The sequence below is a fragment of the Penaeus chinensis genome, chromosome 10, assembly GCF_019202785.1.
Source record: "Penaeus chinensis breed Huanghai No. 1 chromosome 10, ASM1920278v2, whole genome shotgun sequence".
Classification (NCBI taxonomy): Eukaryota; Metazoa; Arthropoda; class Malacostraca; order Decapoda; family Penaeidae; genus Penaeus; species Penaeus chinensis.
The window spans coordinates 36,431,159-36,453,120 of record NC_061828.1 but is presented as its reverse complement, the minus strand read 5'-3'; the positions used below and the strand labels follow the sequence as shown (position 1 = coordinate 36,453,120).

Genomic DNA, 21,962 nt, shown 5'->3' with positions numbered 1-21,962 from the left:
TGGTGTGGGCTGGGGAAGAGGTAGGGGAGGGGGGGTTTTTACAACGTCTATAAAACGTCAGGTAACTGTAGAATAGTGAGCCGTACCGTTTTGACGAGAAGATGAGATGGAGGGGAAAAAAAGGGAAAAGAAAAAAGAGGAGGAAGAGAAGGAGGAAATGGGCATAAGAGAAAGGTTAAAAGAAAAGGTAGAAAAGGATAAGATTAAATGGGATTGGATAAGAAGAATAACAACGAAAATTACCAGACGAATCAGATACGCAGAGAAATGTGAGAGAAAAAAAAACCTTCCCCCTCTAAATAACTAAATAAATAATAATAATTATCAAATACATACGCAGATAAACCATAGAAATAAATAAAATAAAAAAAGAGTGAATAACGACCCCCCCTCCCCATGACAACAACCCTCCCCCCTCCCTCCCTCCCCCCAATAAAAAATACGCAAAGAAATAATACAATAAAGCGAAAAGGAGAGACGAAATGAGGAACTGGGATACCGGAGAAGAACCTCACGACTCCGTTAACCGGTAGATGGCACCGTCGTCGTTTTAATGCCATCAGCTTGACATCGCTTGACATCGCTGAGGAAACGACTAAATGACGCTTCAGAACCGCTCGTTTGTCGTTCTAATTACCATTGCCTTGTTTCATGTAGCAGATATTTTGTTGTTGTTGTTAATTGCGATATTTAGTTGTGTTATTGTTTTTGTTGATATTTAGATTTTTTTTTTCTTGGGTAAAGGTTATTTTTGGGTTAAGGTATTTTTTGTTAGGTGGGAGTTTCTTTGTCATGTCTTTGTTCTTGCTTTTATGTTGGATTTATGTTTCTGTTATTTGGTTGAACTATTATTTTATTATTGTCATTGATTTTTGTAATTGTTTTTGTTATTTTTTGTTTTTTATGCTTTTGGGTATTTGTAAGGTCAGACGTTAAGTTTTGTTATTATCGTAGAATTGTTTATATAATTTTCTTTATTTGTTGCATTTTTAGTTAGGTTGTGTATCGGCTCTAACAATAACGCCTTAATTGCACACACCAACACATACACACAAACACACCGTGGACTCCACTCGCAGCGCCACCCGGTGCGTCTCTGCGTGGCCCTCTGCTTTCAGTGCGCATGCGTGAGCCGCGCCTAGTTTTGTCACCCGGGCCGAGCGTTTCCATCTCTCAGGATATCACGTGAACAAAGGATAAGATATCATGGTGAGTGGGCTAGTACCGTGGGGGAAGCAGAAGGGCTTGGCTACCTCATGACGGCCATGCTGATGGTGTGTAGACTCTGTGTCGTGACACTCAGCTGCTCGCTAGCTGGCCTCATGTTTGTGTGTGGGATGGCAGTGCAGTCGTAACGTATGGTGTGTAAACATGATATTTTGTTCAGATTTTTGCACGTGAGGGTTACACGTAGCAGGCCGATGTAGTGGCTCGCTGTATAGGTAGACAGGAGTCGGAGTGTGGCGATCACTTTTGTTTAGTTTGGGTGTCACTGTGTCAAGTGGGGAAGCATGGTGCATCGAGGGTTCTCGTACATGAGGCAGGAAGGGGAACATATCTCGCGCCTGCGATGTGACGTCACACACTCATCGATGACATCATCGGAGGTGCCAATTAGTAATTAATGGAAATGGTCGTATAGAACGGGATTTAGACGGTCTGCAGTTCTCATACATATACGTTGAAAAGGCCTTTCTTTGCTGATGAATGTGGCAAGAATCTTGCAGCCGTATCTTATGACCACGGCCGGGGATTTATTGGCGACGTGGCATCCTCCTCCGGGAGTGGTCCTGTCTATACTACTGTGCTGTGAGAGTAGTGATAGATGCCACATGCTACGTGCACACTCCAAGGACAGATATCACATCTGTCTGTGCACGATGCTAATGAAGGCCGTAATCTGTGCAGAGTATTGGGCATTTCTGATTACAGAAAGTTCCAAGCACCTGACGAGACAAAGTCCATTCACAAATAGGAGATCCAGCAGAGGGCAGACTGGCATCGCGAAATTTACAACTCAATACGCGACGAGATTTGCGACATGTGTGCCGCTATCGTGCCTGGAGGCCAAGATAACCATGGCACGCAGGTCTTGTGCCGTGTGTAATCAGGAGACACGTGGCGCAAACAGCTGTTTTACGACTTGTCCACTGCTTCATTAAGGACGAGGGCGTCTGGCGGGGCGCGGAGGCTGCGGCTGCATCCACGGGCTGAGGCGACGTGGCTGCTGAGCGGGCGAGATGGCAACACCATCTTTACAATAACAAGCGTTGGGAAACGATAGTTTTGTCTGGTTTGGTGGAGGGAGGGAAGGAGGGAGGGAGGGAGGACAGAGGGGGCAGGAGAGGGGATGACCAAAGCCTGATGCTTACTTTCTCGACATAAAGAAGGAGGGATTTGAATAGAAGTGGCTTTCAGAAGGATGCGTGGAGGAGAGAAACGAATTTATTGATTTTTTGGAGAGAGAGAGAGAGAGAGAGAGAGAGAGAGAGAGAGAGAGAGAGAGAGAGAGAGAGAGAGAGAGAGAGAGAGAGAGAGAGAGAGAGAGAGAGAATGAGAATGAGAATGAGAATGAGAGAGAGAGAGATAGAAAAGAGTGGAGAGCGAAAGAAAGAGACAGAGTGAGAGAGGGAAGGAAAATACATCAGACAAAGAGATAAACAAGGATTTGTTTAATTGACAGACCACGTGAAGCAGTTGACAAAGAACACCCGTAAAAACGAACGCTGTCATTGATTTTACAAATTCAAATAACCCTTGTTAACGTTTATAATGTGATGACTCCGCGATAAGATAACGAATGCGCGCGAGAGTTGAAATACGAGATTTTGGGCGAGAGGCGAATAGTGTGGCCTGAAGAACGTTATCTCATGCCGTCACTTCCTGTCACTATCACCCCCCCCCCCTCTCCCTGATTATTTTTTTCCACATCGAAACCTTACGACGTGTCTGGTTGATTCTCTCTCTCTCTCTCTCTCTCTCTCTCTCTCTCTCTCTCTCTCTCTCTCTCTCTCTCTCTCTCTCTCTCCCCTATTTTTCTTCCTCTCCTCCTTCGCATTGGCATAGCCCGGGCGAAGCTCAGCTTCGCATATCGGACTTATCCTTATCCTCCTTCCCTTCTTCGCCTCTGTTCATAAAAAAAAAAAAAAAAAAAAAAATCCCTCAGGCCGTTTTCACTGGAGGAGGAGGAGGTTGTTCACACCGCCAGCTATCGGGAGAAAGAGAGGCTTGGGTAAATGATTAGAAAGTGTCCCGAGTGCAGAAGAAACTCCTTTACGCATTCCGAAAGGCTTGAAAAGGGTGCCGGGGTTGTGTATGCTGTATTTTATTCATTTAGTTGTATTTTTAGCCGTGGGTTTAATGCGCGCCAGGATCGACTGAGAGGTCAGGTGTCCGAGGTTGCAGCGACCACCGCCAGGCGTCGGCCGGGCACCCCCCCCCCCTCCCCCCCTCCCCCCCGCGCGCAGCTCACCGCCGCCGCCGCCGCAGCCAATACCACATAAAAAAAAACAAACACAAAAAGCGAAAATAAAAAACCGGAAAAATACAGAATGAAAAGGAAGTAAAAAAAAAGAAAAAGAAAACCACTTCCTCTATTTAATGCCACACCTATCATCATCGTATTATTTAAAAAATATATATTGTTATTGTAAGCATTGTTATTATGGGTTGGAAATGAATCTTGGTTAGATATTATATTTTTTCACTATATTGTTATTCCTTTGTGATTGTTTGTCGTCCGTCAGATACTCGTCTTCGGATATCTTGTTAGGAAGAAAGTAAAATTATAGAATAAAACGGGTTAGAGGGAAATAAAAACAAAGCGCTCAAGCCACACTATAGCAAGATCTACATCGAGAGAGAAAAAAACGCATAAACCAACCCATTAATATCAATTGATACTGTAGGGCAATGGCATCATGAATTCTTTTTTGCCTTGTTTTTTTTTGTTTTCCCCTCCCCCCTTGCCCTATGCCTCCCTTCCTCCCTTCCTCCCTTCCGTTCCCCGCCCTTCTCCTTCCTCTCTCTCGCTCTCTCTCTTCCTCCGTCCCTCCCCCTCTTCCCCGTCCTTTCTCACCTTCCCCCTTCCACTTCCCCTTCCACTTCCCCTCCTCATCCCCCTACCTCTTCCCCCTTCCCCCATCCCCTCCTCACTCTCCGCTTCCACTTCCCCTCCTCATCTTCCTCTTCCCCCTTCCTCCATCCCTTCTCCTCTTCCTATTCCTCTCCTCGAGACTTAAGCCTCTCGCCTGATTGGTAAAGAGGTTAACCTGTTTGATGCCTCTGGTTCCCGAGCAACTTCAGTCTTCTTATATCCTCGATGGCAGAGATTTTAAATAGCTAGTAAACATTAGGAAATAAGAAATGCATTGATCATTGTCACTGTTTATTGTTATTGCTTTTTGTTACGGCGTCTGTTGTAAACGAGGGAAGGGAGTGCTTAGGGTCGTAACGTAAAGATCAGTAACTAGCGGCGAATTGATGAGGAAGATTGGATAGGGTGGCCAGGCGGGTATTGTAGAAAGCGGTTGGGTAATGGTAGATGTAGATAGAGTAGATAATCCCTCGGATTTGCCTTTCATTCTCGGTCCCCTTTTCGTTTCTCTCCCTCCTCCCTTGCCCCTTTCCCCTCCTTTACCAAGCCCCCCCCCCCCTCCCCTTCTTTCACATCATTCCACCTCCTACTTCCTCTCTTTTTTTCCTATATTTTTCTTCTTCATCGTTAGGATCCCCGGTCGCGTACAGGGAGCTGACTAGCTTCTCCTAATCTGCGTCTTGAGCTTTTAATCCCCGAGTGTTGACCTAGCAGCCTCCTTCCCGTTCATCTCCTGCAGGTGTCCGCGGCGCATGTAGATACCGCGTGGATAGACGTTTAGCCTTCTTGCTCACGTGCATATGTGTTCTGTATTGAATGGTGTGGTTATATCTATCTGTATATCGGTCTGTATACCAACGACGTATATTTATTTTTACTTTTATCATTATATTTACCTATATTCATCCTTATATGGACACGTTCCTTTATATTAACCAATGCACATGTAGATAAGGATACGCTCACAGTATTCACATTTATTATGCACACATGGACATCTTGAATAAAAGGAGAATGAGAAGAGAAGGACAGAAAAAGAAAGAAAGTCAAAGGGAAGAGAGGAGGGGTGGGGAGAATGAGTAGGATGTGTTGGTCGTGAAAAGATCCCTTTGAAAACCGTGCCCTTATATGGCATCAGCTTCTGTGTGAGATGCCCTATATGGCTGCCAGTGTTAAATTGTCCCCTCAGTGTATGCGAACCTCAACAACAAGGTACCAAGGTCTTCTTTTATGTTGTTTCTTGTTATTTTTATGTGTATTTTGTTCTTCGTTAAGTATGTTTTTGTGTGTGTGACTTTTTTTTCTTTATTTGTTTCATACTTTTGGAGAAATTCATTGGAAAAAGCTTCATATTTTTTCTCTGCCATATTTCCGAAATGATATTCCGACAGCATATTTATCAGGACGCGCACACGTACACACACACACACACACACACACACACACACACACACACACACACACACACACACACACACACACACACACACACATACAAAGGGGGGGGGGGGGGGAGACGCACCCAGCAAGCACACAAACAAGCAAAACGGATAACGCGTTGTAGATGCACTTGCGTAACATCCTCTAGAAACCGAAGTAGAAGGAGCCAGGATGTTGAAGGAAGCAGGGCGGAGTAGGGAGTACCTGCATGGCCTGCTTGCTTGCTTGCATCGGTGACCGGTTCCCGCCTGCATTATGGGTGCGGCACAGTTCATTCAACCGCCTCCTCCCGCGTTCTGTCGTGAAGGGTAGCCGGGAGGGCGGTCGTTCACGGACGGACCCTCCTCCTCCCCCTCCTCTTCCCTCTTCCCTTCTGAGTCTTCGTTTTCCAATTCCTTTTCTCTTATTTTTGTTTTCTCTCTTTCTCTCCTTCTCTCTTTCTTTCTCTCTCTTTCTCTCTCTCTCTCTCTCTGTCCCTCCTCGCTCCCTCCCTCCCCACCCCGTTTCTTCTCCCTCTCTCAGTCTCCACTCACCTTCGCTATTTCCTCTTTTCTTTCTCTCCGTCTCTCCTAACCCTCCGCCCCTCCCCCCCCCCCTCCACACACCATCCAACCCTCCCAGGCTTTCTTTCTCTTCATTCCTGCTCTTCCCTCTCTCCTCTTCCCTTCCCCTCGCTCCCCTCTTCCCCCCTCCTCCTCCTCCTCCCTTCCCCTCCCCTCTCCTCCCCTCCCCTCTCCTCTCCTCCCCTGAGAACCAGAACCGGGAACCACGAAGCCAGCAGAACCGGAACACCGCGCAAGAACCGGGAGACGCAACGGCAGAGATTCTTACTCTATCTCGGAAATAGCTTCTTAGACTTGGGAATAGAAATTAGGCGCAGGGAGGAACTGAGAGAGAGAGGGAGGGAGGGAGAGAGGGAGATAGAGAGAGGGGAACTGAGAGAGAGAGAGGGAGGGAGGGAGAGAGAGGGAGAGAGAGAGAGATAGAGAGAGAGGGAGATAGAGAGAGAGGGAGATAGAGAGAGAGGGAATAGAGAGAGAGGGAGATAGAGAGAGAGGAGATAAGAGAGAGGGAGATAGAGAGAGAGGGAGAAAGAGAAGAGGGAGATAAAAGAAGAGAAGGAGAAGAGAGAGAGGAGAGAGAGAGGGAGAGAAGAGGAGAGGGAGAGGAGAGGGAGAGGGGGAAAGGGAAAAAGGGAGAGGGAGAGCGAGAATTTTGCCGAGCGTGAGTGCGGCGGCATGCTCCTCTGTCTGCTACGGGTCGCGTCCGATGCCTCGCGCGCGCGCTCGCCCCCCCTCCCGGGTTGGGGGTTTTTTCCCCCCTCTAGTTCCTACTCAAAACTCTCACGCTCACTTTGATTCCTTTTCCCCTCCAACTCACACACTCCTTCAAACTCTCCTCTATACTCCCAAGCGCTCTTATCCTCCTTCACTCCCCACCCTCAGTAACCCCTCAAAACCACCCCACTATACCAGCCACCACCCCCCCTGCCCTCCCCCCCACCATCACCACCACACCCACCCCCCGCACCCCCCCCCCTCCCCCCCTCCCCCCCAGCTCAAACCAAACCCAAACCGCCATTCCCCCCCCCCCCCCGACAACGCCCTCCCACCCCCCTACGCCCTTGACCCCCCCCCCCAACCCCCCCCCCACCCCCTACCCCCACCACCCCCGCCGTCCCCTCGCACGACACTCCTACAAAAAAACCCTACAGCCATCCCAAACCCCGCCCCCCCATACCCCCCCAACAACCCCCCCACTTGAACGTTACCCGAGAAAACCCATAATAAAAACAATAACCAACACCAACATACTCAATCAACGAACACCCTCCGGCCCCCAGTGACAACCCCGAGTGGGCGGCGGGGAAACCCCCCCCAAACGGATTCTGCAGGCGAGGAGGACGCCCAGACGGCGGCTTTGCGCGGAGACATTGCGTTGTAGAGACACTCCGTAGTCCAAAACGTTTGTTAAAACGCGGCCCAAAGTTAACCTGGGCAGCCGTTTTAAATTAAGATTGGGCCGGCGGCTACACCTGCGGAAAGGGGAGGGGAGGGGGGCTGGAAAGGAGAGACGGGGTGGATGGGGAGGAAAGAGAGGGAGAGGGGTGGGTGGGGAGGAAAGAGAGGGAGAGGGGTGGGTGGGGAGGAAAGAGAGGGAGAGGGGTGGCTGGGGAGGGGAAAAGAAAGGGGAAGGGGGAAAGAGGGGGAGGGAGGGGTGGGGGGGAAGAGGGGGAGAGGGGATGACTGGGAAGAGAGGGCAGGACGGGAGTAAGCAGCTTTTGCAAAGGAAAATGTGGCAGGAGGAGGGTAAGGTAAGGTATTTAGGCAGGTAGGTAGGAAGGGAAAGAAAGGCAAGAGAATGCGTCAAAGGAGAAAGGACATAAATAAACCACAATAAGATGTGTGTATGAATCATTTCTTCGTTATATTGTTCACCCCGGGAGGATTTCGTTGATATATGAATACGTAAGAACGAATGCATATATTAGATTTTTTTTTGGTGTGTGTGTGTGTGTATTTGTGTGTGTGTGTGTGTGTGTGTGTGTCTGTGTCTGTCTGTCTGTCGGTCTGTGTGTCTGTAATGTGTTGCTCAAGTAGGCAAGGAATTTAGCCAAAGCTAATATTCCGTTCAACACGAATGACTGATAGCATGTTGAGGTTTTATTTTCCCAGTTTTATCAGGAATTGGTGTGCAAGTGAGAGAAACGAGGGGAAACGAAGGAGGGCTGAAGTGAAAAATGTAATAAAAAAGCATAGAGGAAGGATGAAGGAGAGGAAGTGAATTTCCGAACGAAAATATGAAAAGGGAATGGACAGAATAAAAGCCTGTCGAGTCCATTTTAAAATAAACTTCGAAAATAAACGTTTAGCGAAAGAGAGGGAGAGAGGGAGAGAGAGAGAGATAAAGACAGGGAAAGAAAGAGAGAGAGAGAGGGTGGGAGGGAGGGAGGGAGGAAGAGAGAGAGAGGGAGGGAGGGAGGGAGGGAGGAAGAGAGAGAGAGAGATAGAGATATGAAAGACAGGACTAGTATATAAGATTGAAACTTGAATGATTCAAAAGTTCAAAAGAAGAAAGAGAGATAGGCAGATGTGCACAGGCTAAAAGAAAATAGAGGGATAGAGAATACACACCTGTTTATATGTCTGTTCGCTTGTGTGTACGTGTTTTCCTGCCCGTCCAACAAGACCGCCGACCCCGCTACCTGGTCATTTCCTAAGTTCAAGTGCAACTACGAGGATCGAGAGAGCGTGTGGTCACAGTTTTAACACATCATTTCCAGGAACGTGAAGAAAAAGGAAGTAGAAGACAAAAAGACGATGGAGAGAGAGAGGGAGGGAAGGAGAGTAAGAGAGAGGGAGAAGGAATTGAACATTCACTTAAACAAAATTTTTATGTTTCAGTGCCGGGAAACGCGCGAAAAAAAATAAAAGAAAGCTATTTTGCACAATGTTTAAGAGTCTCGAGATTATCGGTGGACTCGGAGCAAGAAATATCCAAGAAAGGGTCGAAATGGAGCAGATTTTGGGATAAAAGGGTGTGGGGAGAGAAAGCAAATCGTCTGATTATATTCATAAAAGTCAGATAACGAACGGAAGTAAAACGTAATCAGGCGACACACACACACACTCACACTCACACTCACACTCACACACACACACACACTCACACTCACACTCACACTCACACTCACACTCACACACACACACACACACACACTCACACTCACACTCACACTCACACTCACACTCACACACACACACTCACACTCACACTCACACACACACATACACACACACAAACACACACTCACACACACTCACACATACACAAACATACATACATACATACACACTCACACTCACACTGACTAGTAATAATAGTAATGATGATATCATAATGATAATGTTAATAATAATGATAATCCCACGCATTCATTAGCAAACACTCAAGGAATGTTTTTGTCATCGCTCAGCAAGCAGACCGTCTGGCATTGCAGATCACGGTGCAAGTTGCAGATTGATGACGCGGATCATGATGGATGAGTGAGAGTATCCTTGTGCTCTGAGCATTTCCGGTGTGTTGGCATCCGTCTTCTGAGCCCTAATGGATTCTCTCTCTCTCTCTCTCTCTCTCTATTTTGCTTCTCTCATATTCTCTCGTTGATTCACTATCTCCATATCTCCCCCTCTCTCCCCTCCTTCCTCCTCCTCCCCTACCCCTATCTCCTCCTCCTTCCCCCTCTCCCTCTCTCTCCTCATGCCCCCTCCCTCTCCCCTTTCCCCTATCTCCTCCTCCTCCCCTACCCTTCATTCCCCCTCTTCCTCTCTCCTCCTCCTACCCTACCCCCATTCCCTCCCCCCCTTCCCCTATCTCCTTTCCCCCCCTCCCCCCCTCAACGAGAAAATGTCGCGGCAGCCGGGGTTTATGCAAAAAAATGCTGTATCCTTGTGTGTCTTCTCAGCCAATTGAAAATCGTTTTTTTGTCGGAAATGTTTGAAAATGCTAGATATTCAAATAACAACACTGAGGCAAACTGCTTTTTTGAAGTGTATTTTGTCGGTTTTTATTTTTTTATTATTTTTGTTGTTATAATTGTTATTGTTATTATTGTCGTTACTCTTATTGTTTTATTATTGGTATCATTATCATTATCATTACTATTATTATTATTATTATTATTATTGTTTTTATTATTATTGTTGTTGATTATTCGTATAAGTTTTATGGTATAAGGAAAACTATAAAATATGGTTATAAACTTATTTATCATTGACGATATTATCATTATTATTATCGATCTTTTCATTATTAATGATTATTTTTATCAACGTTCTTCTCATTATTATTATCATTATCGTTCTTCTCATTATTATTATCATGAATGCCTTTATTATTGATAATGTTATTGCTGGTGTGATATTAACTAAATGCGTTTGAGATACTTTCCGCTTATATCAGGATTTTAGAAAAGATCAAAACGTTGCTTATCAACATTTATTATCCTCTATACACAGTTTTTTTTTCCCCCTAAGCAACAGTTATTCGTCTGTCACAAAACCGTGTCGCTATCTTTTCATTATTATTATTTTTAATGCCAGTCCTAATCTTGGTTCATATCCATGACTCAGCTTTTTTCCGTCTTATCGCTATTGTATTGTTGTCTCTTACCTGTTTAGCGTCGTTTTGCTTAACACTATTTACGAAGATCTAACACGGAGATAAGTTATTGCATCTAGCAGTTTTGATGCTACTCTCCCTCGTCTCTGACTGTTTCCTTCTTCACGTAATTTCACGAGAGAAAGAGTAAAAGAAAGAGAGAGATTAAGAAAGTAAGAAAGGGAGAAAGAACGAAACAAAGAGAGAAAGAAAGAACGAGAGAGAGAAAGAAAGAAAGAACGAGAGAGAGAGAAAGAAAGAAAGACCGAGAAAGAGAAAGAAAGAACGAAAGAAAGAGAAAAAAGAAAGACAGAATAAGAAAGAGAACGAAAGAAAGAAAGAGCAAGAAAAGAGTTTCTCATCAACCCCCCCCCCCCCCTTTTTCCTGCATCCCATCCCAGCCCAACACCCGGCGCATTCACTTTTAAAAAAAAATATACTACTGAGCGACGATATTTTTAGAATCTTACACTACGCATAAGCCACAAGATGTTTTCCCAAAATGAGAAAGAGTATTAAAAAAAAGAAGACTTTAAATGTGATAGCTTTTTTAGAAAGGAAGATATTTAGGAGTTTAAGATATACCGTCGCATAGAGCGCGATGTTATGAAGGAAAACAACATAATACGCTTGTTGGTTTTTATAACTGAAGTGGGAGTAATTATGCGGAGGCTCTTTCAGGGTTCGGTTTCCCCCCTCCCTCCCCCCCCCCTTAACAAGCACCCACTGAGTCATCGAGGTATATCTGCTCTCTCTCTCTCTTTCTCTTTCTCTTTTTCTTTCTGTCTTTACCTCTTTCTCTTTCTCTCCGTCTTCATCACTTTCTCTCTCTCTGTCTTTATCTCTCTTTCTCTGTCTTTCCCTGTCTTTATCTCTCTCTCTCTCTCTCTCTCTCTCTCCCTGTCTTTATCTCTCTCTCTCTCTCCCTCTCTCCCTCTCCCTCTCCCTTCCTCTCTCTCTCTCTCCCTACCTCTCCCTCTCCCTCCTTCCCCTTTTTTTTGTAACCATATCTCGATCTGTCTGTATCTCAATCAGTAAGTCAGTGTGCTTCTCTCTCCAGAAGCAACCCACGATAAGATATTACACCGTAAAAATACACACGTAAAATGCTTTACAAAAAGCGATAAGCAGGGAAAGAATAGTCACCGTAATCTTAGAGCAAGAAAAGAATAGTCACCGTAATCTAAATCTCTCTCTCGTGTCGCTGGTATATTGCAGGCGTCGTTGGGGGTAGGGGGTGGGGGGAGAGGGAAGGGGAAGGAAGAAGGGAGGTGGAGGTGAGTAGGGAAGAGGAAAGGGGAAGGAAGAAGGGAGGTAGAGGTGAGAGGGGGAGAGGAAAGGGGAAGAGAGAGAGAGAGGGAAGGTTGAAGTGAGTGGGGAAGAGGGTGGGAGAGGTAGAGCTGGCTAGGGGAAGGGGATGAGAAAGGGAAAGGGAAATAGCAAAGTTGGAGGAGTGAGTTGGGTAGAGGGTGAGTTAGGGGAAGGAGGTAAGGGAAAGAGGAGTGAGTTGGGGGGGGGAGAGGGAAGGGGGAGGGGAAGGGGAAATCGAGGGAGGGAGCATCTAAATCCAAGTCGAGATAAGCGCCAAGGAGTCTTGAGATAACCTACGGCACTTGCTGCCTCCGTATCTCGGGAAAGGGTCTCCCCCACAGCAACGCAGATAACGCTGACGAGATTACATTGCATATCTCTCTCTCTCTCTCTCTCTCTCTCTCTCTCTCTCTCTCTCTCTCTCTCTCTCTCTCTCTCTCTCTCTCTCTCTCTCTCTCTCTCTCTCTCTCTCTCTCTCTCTCTCTCTCTTTTCTCTCTATCTCCCTCTCTCACACTCTCTCTATCTCTGTCTCTCTCCTCTCTCTCTCTCTCTCTCTCTCTCTCTCTCTCTCTCTCTCTCTCTCTCTCTCTCTCTCTCTCTCTCTCTCTCACTCTTTGAAGTTCTTTATTTTTTTCTAATTCATTATTTGTTTTAATTTCTTATTTTTTTTTCAACATGCTTCATTTTCTCCCCATTCGCCGTAGACTGAACAATAGACACGAATGTCTTTCAAGAAGTTAAATAAAAAAGGACTTTGATTTAAAAAATAAAGAATAAAAAACTAAAAGATAAGAAATAATAAAAATGAAGACTTTAATTAAAATAGGACGCGAGAGAGACCGTTGATCGGAGGGGAATAACTGTCCGATTTGCCCAAGGCTAAGCTAGACGTCATCGTTCCTGTCTACGTAAATAACGAAGGAAAATAAAAAAACAAAAAAACGATAGCGGTAATAACAACAGAGACGCATCGAGATATTTCTTTGTTTAATTTTTGTTTTTATTTGTCTTCTTTTCTCGTATGTGTTGCTTTTGTTCTGGTGCTCTCTGTCTCTGTCTCTGTCTCTCTCTCTCTCTCTCTCTCTCTCTCTCTCTCTCTCTCTCTCTCTCTCTCTCTCTCTCTCTCTCTCTCTCTCTCTCTCTCTCTCTCATTCTTACGCTCTTCTCTCTCTCTCTCTCTCTCTCTCTCTCTCTCTCTCTCTCTCTCTCTCTCTCTCTCTCTCTCTCTCTCTCTCTCTCTCTCTCTCTCTCTCTACCTCAGGCGTTCATGGCAAAGAGGTGAAGTTAGTGCCGTATCCTCTCCTTCGCCGCCGCCGCCGCCGCATCACCATGTTTACCGCTATCCGCACTCGCTCTTTGTCCGTCAGTAGAGCGGGCGGCGGAGGCGGCGGGCGGCGGCAGCGACGGCGGGCAGGAGCGTGAAGGTCGCGTGAGTTTGAGGAAGTGAGGGCTTTGTAGGAGCGCGGAGGGGGGGGGGGGTAGGAGGTGGAGGGGCAGGGAAGAGGGAGGAGGATGGGGGAGAGGAGGAAAGAAGAGGAGGAAGAGGAATAGGCGGGGAAGAAGAAAGAGGAGGAGGAAGAGGAATAAGAAGAGAATGAGAAGGAGAAAGAGAAATAGTAGTAGGAGGAGGAGGAGTAAGAAGAGGAGAATGAGAAAGAGGAGGAGGAGAAGGAGGAGGTAGCGGGACCTTGGGACATCCCGGCCGAGGTTGCATGTCCTTGTTTCGTGGTGCTTGCTTGGCTCGCGCTGCCTCTCTCGGGCGGGGTGGGAGCTGTACTCTCTGGTACGTTATTTATCCTCCTCTTGCTTCATTCTCCTCCTCTTCCTCCTCTTCCTTATTACTATTTTTTATCATTCTCTTCTTGCTAGTCTAGATCTAATCATCTATTCCTCCTCTTTCTCCTCCTCCTTCTCCTCTTCCTCCTCCTCCTCCTCCTCCTCCCTCCCCCTTCTCCTCCTCCTCCCCCTCCTCCTCCTCCTCCTCCTCCTCCTCCTCCTCCTCCTCCTCCTCCTCCTCCTCCTCCCCCTCCTCCTCCCCTCCTCCTCCCCCCCCCCTTCTCCCCTCCCCCCCTTCCCCCCCACTCAATGCCCCCACCTAGAGACATACCAGACTTTTTTCTTTTTTTTTCTTTCGCCCTAACCTATTGACAGACCTTGTCTTACACCTCGATTCTTACCTGAAGTTTGGCCTTTTTTTGTCTTTTCTCTTAATTGTCTTTTCTTTCTTCCCTATCACCCTCGTTCTTCCCCTGTCTTCTGTTCTCCTCATTCTCTTTATCTCTGTTCGTTATTGCGTTTCTGATTTATTGAGAGGGATAGGGAGAGGGAGAGAGAAGGAGGGAGGTAGGGGGAGAGAGAGAGAAGGAGGGAGGGAGAGGGAGAGAGGGAGAGAAGGAGGGAGGGAGAGGGAGAGAAGGAGGGAGAGGGAGAGAAGGAGGGAGGGAGGGAGAGGGAGAGAAGGAGGGAGGGAGAGGGAGAGGGAGAGGAGGGAGGGAGAGGGAGAGGGAGAGAAGGAGGGAGGGAGAGGGAGAGACGGAGGGAGGGAGGGAGAAGTGCAGTTGCTGAACAGGTGTGGTTGAGACGAGGAGGGGGTGGGGGGGCAGGGGGGAGGGAGGGAGGGGCTCGTATTGTTATACGTGTCATGGTTGCGTAACACTTTCTTACCCAGTCACCTCCTCCCCCCCCTACTCCCCCCTCGTTCACCTATGCGCACGATACTTCAGCCGACGGAGTGCGCGAAATGAGTTGGGGGGGGGGGGGGGGTCTGGTCTGCCGGTGCCGTGGGTCCCTCGAAGGAAGACACATAGGCACTCACTCATTCACTCGTTCGATCACACACACACACTCTCACAGAAAGAAATACACACACACGCACGCATGTGTATACGTGTCTGTGTATGTGTTTGTGTATGTGTATGTATGTGTGTGTGTGTGTATGAATTACACCACATGTACGTAAGCACGTATGTGTATATAAGCGCTCGTGTGTGTGTGTGTGTATGTGTCTTGCCTCCCCCCCACCCCCACCCCCACCCCACCCCCCCTGGAGTGGCGCCATCCCTGTCGCCACGCATGCTTGCACCTTAGTATCGAGGCCCATTACCCGTGCATGACGATGAACACCAGTTTGTTTTAGGTGCATTCATGACCTTCTTATGGCTCCAGTTATTCTCTTGTTTTTCTTTTCTTTCTTTCTTTCTTGTCTTCGTTTTGGATTCGTGGTCTTAGCGTATGTGGTAACCGTTCTATTCCGTTGTATTAGGTCAATTGTATTTTTCAGTTTTCCTTTTGTCCTTTTTTCATATATATATGTAAAAAAAAAATATATATATATGAAATTTTCCTCTGACTTAAATCCCTGAGCCGTACGTGTCATGCAGAGTAGGTGGCACTGTTAATCCCCAGAGTGCCAGTGCTACGTCGCTCCGCTTCCCCGATGTAACTTCTCATCCCCCCACTCCCCCTCCCCTCCGTTTTACCTCGTGCTCTCTCTCTCTCTCTCTCTCTCTCTCTCTCTCTCTCTCTCTCTCTCTCTCTCTCTCTCTCTCTCTCTCTCTCTCTCTCTCTCTCTCTCTCTATCAATCTATCTATCTATCTATATATCTATTTTTCTGTCGCTTCCCAGCTATGTCTCTCAGTTCTTTGCTCTCCCTCTCTCCCACCCTCTCTCTCTCTCTCTCTCTCTCTCTCTCTCTCTCTCTCTCTCTCTCTCTCTCTCTCTCTCTCTCTCTCTCTCTCTCTCTCTCTCTCTCTCTCTCTCTCTCTCTCTCTCTCTCTCTCTCTCTCTCTCTCTCTCTCTCTCTCTCTCTCTCTCTCTCTCTCTCTCTCTCTCTCTCCATAACCACTGATACGTGTTTTCTCTATGAATGTTAAGTATCGTAGTTCTGAAACTCACGCAATGTGTGAATGTAGGCAAAATTGCTCCATTGTGTACTTACAAACATCATAAGCTAAACAACTAACCTCATAGCAACAAAGAACATAAACTAACAAACCTGAATTTTATATCGTTGATGTCACTGATAGATTTCAAAATTCGGTATTGAAAATCACGAGCGTAGAAATAGCATCGTTGGTAACCGTATTCGGGAGAACCGTACACGTACGTGACCGTACATTAAACCGTGCCATTTTAATGCCGATAAACACACGACTGCCAAGTTATTCTCCAAAGAACAGGCCGTAATAATCGCGATACCGCTGTGGACACGACAGGAGTTCTTCAAGTTTAAAGAAAAATGATCAGACCGATTTTTTTAAGACGAAGGAAAAAAAAAATGGAAGTTATCTTTATAACTTTTTTTTTGTTTGTTTCGTGGTTTGAGAAACATATTTTGTACCTCTGTCTTTGTTTTTTTGTTTTTATTTATTTATTATGTGTATTTGTATCCTTTTTGTAGCCTTTCTCTGTGTAGTCCTCGCGCCCCTGTTTCTTTGTCTTCACCGCCTAGTACTCTCTGGTACCTACACTCAAGCCCGGACTTGTAACAGCGCGTTGAACGATACCCGCACTGCTTGTAGATTGTAGCTCCTCTGCTCGTACTCTGGCACTTCCCCACCCCCTCTCCTTTGGCACCGCCTTGTAGTGGCACTGTGGTCACGAGATTTTCTGTCAGTGTGCTAGGGAACCTGGGGGTGAGTTTGGGGGAATGAAGAGTCCTCTTTTCTCTTTCTCTCTTTCTTTTTCTTTTTTCTTTGTCACTGTTTTTTTTTTTTTATTTTTTTTATTCACTAGATAGGTATTAGTTTATATCTCTCTCTCTCTCTCTCTCTCTCTCTCTCTCTCTCTCTCTCTCTCTCTCTCTCTCTCTCTCTCTCTCTCTCTCTCTCTCTCTCTCTCTCCTTTTTCTCTTTCTCTCACCTCTCTCCCTATCTCTCTTTCCTCTCTCTTTCTCTCTCTCTCCTCTCGCCCTATCTTTCTTCCCTCTCCCTATCTCTCTCCCTCCCCTCTCCCTCTCTCTCCCTCTCCCTCTCGCTCTCTCTCCCTCTCTCTCCCTCTCTCTCCCTCTCTCTCCCTCTCTCCCTCAGTGTTGTGTTGGGCGTCGACTCACCCAGGTGCCACGATCACATGATGCTTCGATGTCTCCCTTTATCTTGCATGACGAACGGTCCGCCTTCTCCGACCCCCGCCGTATATATTTTCTTATTCTCTCTCTCTCTCTCTCTCTCTCTCTCTCTCTCTCTCTCTCTCTCTCTCTCTCTCTCTCTCTCTCTCTCTCTCTCTCTCTCCCATTCTCCCCTTCCCCTTCCCCTCTTTTTTGGAATGGTCTCGTGGAGTTTTGTGTATAGTGACTTGATGCCCGCTGCCCCTCCCCCTCGACGTCGCCCCCCCCCCTCCCACCTACCCCCGGATACCCTGATCTATAGTTTTTTTTTTCTTCACTCTTAGTCTTGTCTCGTAACTATGCATATTCTGACTCTTTGACTTGACCTGGACTATTTTTTGTATAAAAAGTGTATATATATATTTGGAGGTTTTGAAAAAGGTCGAAGTTCTTTTTGTTTTACTTTAGGATGTACTCCCCTAGTACCTGATAATTCCTCTCTCTCTCTCTCTCTCTCTCTCTCTCTCTCTCTCTCTCTCATCTTCTTCTTATTCTTCTCCTTCTTTTTCTTCTTCTTCTTCTTCTAATTTGTTGCCTCTATTTCAGTCCTTATTTCTCGATACCCCCCCCCCCACCCCATCCCCAAGGAGAATACTTAAGTCGCATTTTTTTGTGTGTAATTTTGGGCATCTCGAATGACATGCCACTCTCCGAAAATTCATTAGTGATGGGCCGCCTTTGAGCTGAAATATAGCCTCTTCTGTTTTTTGCCGTTTTTTTTTTTAAGAACTGTTATTATTTTTGGAACTCTTCTTTGGCCGATGAAATATGATTTTTTTTTTTTTTTTTGGCATAGCCTGATTTTTTTTTTTTTTCCCCCGAAGGTACCGTCTCATTGAAGATGGCGGCTTCTTCACCTTGTAACCTGGCTGGCCCTTGTCCTAACCTGTGCCATCCCAACCTGTTTGCCATGTCTGACCCCCTCTCTGTCCTTCCTTCTCTATCTTCCCCCTCTCTTTCCTTCCCTCTCTACTCTTCGTTTCTGTATCCTCCCCTTCTGTACCCTCCCTTTCTTTATCCTCCCCCCTAGAATTCTATTTTCCTTCTTCCTGCTATACTCCTTCTCTCTTTCTGTATTTCTCTCTCTCTCTCTCTCTCTCTCTCTCTCTCTCTCTCTCTCTCTCTCTCTCTCTCTCTCTCTCTCTCTCTCTCTCTCTCTCTTATCTACTATCCTTACCATTCTTTCTCTCTCTTTTTCTCTCTCCTTCCTTCTCACTCTTGCTCTATGACCCCTCTCTCTTCCTTCTTCCCCTTATCTCCTCTCTCTCTTTCTTTCTTCCCCTTCCCCCCACTCCCCTCTTTCTCCCCTTTACCCCTCTAACTCCTCTAACACCCCCCCCTACCCCCTCCTCTGTGACGACGACCAGCTGATCGCTTGTTAAGGCTGAGCGTCCATGTGCTTGGTTTTAGGGCTGGCGGGCTGATCACTGCTGTGTCTTGGGCAGTGTGGGCTGTTGGCTCCCTCCCCCTCCTTCCCCCCCCTTCCCTCTTCCCCTCCCCTTTCTCTTCCCCTTTCCCTTTCTCTTCCCCTTTCCCTTTCTCTTCCCCTTTCCCTTTATCCCACACCCCTCCCCTCCTATTCCTACCCCCTTTTAGCCTTCCATAGCCCTCTCCTCCTTTTAGTTATCCATACCCCCCCCCCCCCCCATCTTGTTTAGCCTTCTTCATACTGCCCCAACCCCCCCACCCCCGCTCTCTCTCGCTTCCATCCTCACCCTCATTTACCTCCCTTTTACTTGGATCTTTTTTTTTCTGCAGTCTTTCTGTTTCCTTTTCCCCTTTTCCTCTTTTCTGTAAGTTTATTTTCTTATTACTTTTTTTTTCTACTCTTTTGTACTTGAGCCATCTCTCTCTCTCTCGCTCGCTCTCTCTCTCTCTCTCTCGCTCTCTCTCTCTCTCTCTCTCTCTCTCTCTCTCTCTCTCTCTCTCTCTCTCTCTCTCTCTCTCTCTCTCTCTCTCTCTCTCTCTCTCCTTCTCTTTCTCTTTCTCTTTCTTTCTCTCAGTATATGTACATATAGATAGATAGATAGATAGATAGATATAGATATAGATATATAGATATGTATATACATATGTATAAGAATAATATATAATATAATATATATGTATATATTTATATATATGTTTATATATATATGTGTACATATGTATAAAAACAATATATGATATATATATGATACATGTATATATATAATATATAATATATATATATATATAATGTATGATATTTATATTTATGATATGTATACATATGTATATATTTATATATTTTATTATATATATGTATATATATTTATTTATACTATATATATGTATTTGTATATGAATATGTATATATATATCTAAATATATGCGCAAATATATGCATATATGTATATATGTATGCATATATATAGATAGATATGTATGTTTGTATGTATGTATGTATGTATGTATGTATGTATGTATATGTGTGTATATGCATATGTAATTATATATATATGTATGTGTGTTTTATATACATTTTCATGATATGTATAATATATATGCACATACATTGTGTATATATATATATATATATATATATATATATATATATGTGTGTGTGTGTGTGTGTGTATGTATGTATGTATGTATGTATTTATATGTATATATACATATATATACATATATATAAATATGTATGTGTATGTATATACACACACATATATATGTGTGTGTGTGTGTGTGTGTGTGTGTGTGTGTGTGTGTGTGTGTGTGTGTGTGTGTGTGTGTGTGTGTGTGTGCTCAAACATGTATGCATATGTGTATATTAATCTGTCTGGCATTCCCTTTGCCGCTTTCTCTCCCTCTTTCCTTTTTTCTCACACCCTCCATTTACCTCTACGAATTATCTCTCTATCTTCACGCCCTCCGCCCCGCCCTGCCCCGCCGCCCTCCCCCGCCCTCCCCGCCCCTGTAGCTGAGAATGAGTAGTAGCGCCCGCACTGCCACGGCTCCCCCGCCCTCCGCCGCCCGCACCCGCCCACGGGGCCGCTGTGAACCTCAAGGGGGACGCGTCTCGTGGTAACCGCCAGCACCGCCCTGGACAGCCCGGGTAGCTTTCGGAGTCACGCCCACACGCCGTGGAAGTTGTCTTGGAGCTCCTCGTGGGCGTCATGGCGGGACAAGCATGCCCGCCATGATTAACTTTCTTTTTAAACTGACATTTTTTATTCATTATTTTTTTTTTTTTTTTTTTTAAGAACCCTGAGGATTTAGATTTTTGAATAGTTGACAACTTCCATAGGCTTGACTTTTTTTTTTTTTTTTTTTTTTTTGACCTTCGTGTCTTTGAGATCTTCCGCGAACATTTGCACTTTTTTTTTTTTTTTTTTTTTTTTTTTTTTTGCGAATGTTCGAGACGCGGTGATCGTTAACGTCAAAGTGTGTGTTGCGTGTGTAGAGTAGTAGAAACGGCTGTCCGGGCGTGTGGGCGGCGTGGGCGGCAGGCGGGGGCGGTGCAGACCAAGTAGTAGCGCCCCGCTGTGGTTCACCATGTGACGTCGTCCTCTCTCTTGCAGACCCTACCCGGAGAGTGCCTGCCACCTCACCTGACACTCCAGCCAGCCATCAGCTTGCTTCTTTGATCCAACAGCTGGCAGCCACCTTGACCACCACGCGCTCGCTTTCAAACAAAACCGTCCTGGACACTTGTGGTTACCGCTTACTCCCGAGGCTTTTGCTGCTGTGTGGGCTTGTGTCTGTGTCGGTGTAGCGGGTAATGTGGTTAGCCGAGTGACCCAACAGCGCGCCCGGACCCACCACCACAAACACCACCACCTCCACTTCACCACCTCACCACCACCCACCACATCACCAGCACCGACGCCGCCTGCCCCTCGACTCCTGCCGCTGCTGCTTTCACGGCTGTCGTTCGAGCATTTATTGGAGGCGTGGTGAGACTCCGCCTGGAGTCTCGACTACCGGCCAACTGGATCCCACGGCCGCAGCCGCCGCCGCCGCGCACAGCGCCCCCTACAGTGCCATGGTGAGCCCGGGGGTGCCCAACATGGCAATGGTGAACGTCAACAACTTCCTCAACGTCAAGGACTCGCGCTGGCTCCAGCTGGAGGTGTGCCGCGAGTTCCAGAGGAACAAGTGCACGCGGCCGGACACGGAGTGCAAGTTCGCTCACCCGCCGCCCAACGTCGAGGTCCAGAACGGACGCGTCACCGCTTGCTACGACTCTATTAAGGTAAGTGTCGCTGCCCCGTCACGTCCTTCTTTTCAGAGGTGTGAATGCCTTGATTCCATTGCTACTTCAGCGAGGGCGATAGGCTGGAGGACCCTCTTTTATCGCTCAGAATATCCCCGAGCCAAAAATAAAGTAATGATATTACCAAATGACTAGTAATGTATAGCGAATATTTTCAACGCGCCCGTAAAACCTGAAGCAAAGCGAGCGCATTGGCCTTCGATCCTGGAGCGCGAGCCCGTCCGCCGGCGTCAGCGCCCATTGCCTCCGCCGGCCGCTCGCACGGCATCCGTCATCGGCCACGTCGCAGCCGCCATGGCGCGCGGATTCGGACAACGAGCGCCGTTCCTCCCGCCAAAATATCCTTCTCGCATGAAACACGCTTCGCCTAATATCCGCCGGCGGACTATTACGAAACATAAATATCTGAGCCAGATGGTTAGCAAATTAGGAGTAAGAAAACCATTGCAAGCTGGAAAAATAATATCGCGGAAAGTGGCGGCGGCGAGAGTAACGAGGCGTTCGTGTAGCGTGTGGTTATCACGGGCGTTCGTGTAGCGGCCGGATTCTCGCAGGCGGTTGGCTCTCTCGCTATCTTTATTTTCACGCTTAGTTTCCCCGCGGATCTCGATT

General features: G+C 46.6%; 1 protein-coding gene across 3 annotated transcripts in view; it reads left to right on the top strand.

Moving 5' to 3' along the window:
- LOC125029511 (muscleblind-like protein 2a) overlaps nt 1–21,500 on the top strand; it is a 35,011-nt gene extending 13,511 nt beyond the window's left edge. For 2 of the 3 annotated variants that reach the window (XM_047619442.1, XM_047619444.1), the window contains exon 2: nt 20,656–21,500. In XM_047619442.1, the coding sequence (XP_047475398.1) occupies nt 21,120–21,485 (366 nt within the window). In that variant the 5' untranslated portion in view covers nt 20,656–21,119 and the 3' untranslated portion in view covers nt 21,486–21,500. Of the gene's footprint in view, nt 1–1,106; nt 1,210–20,655 lie in introns of those variants that run through there. The other variant, XM_047619443.1, reaches the window with a different exon arrangement.
- Nucleotides 21,501–21,962: the final 462 nt, after the last annotated feature.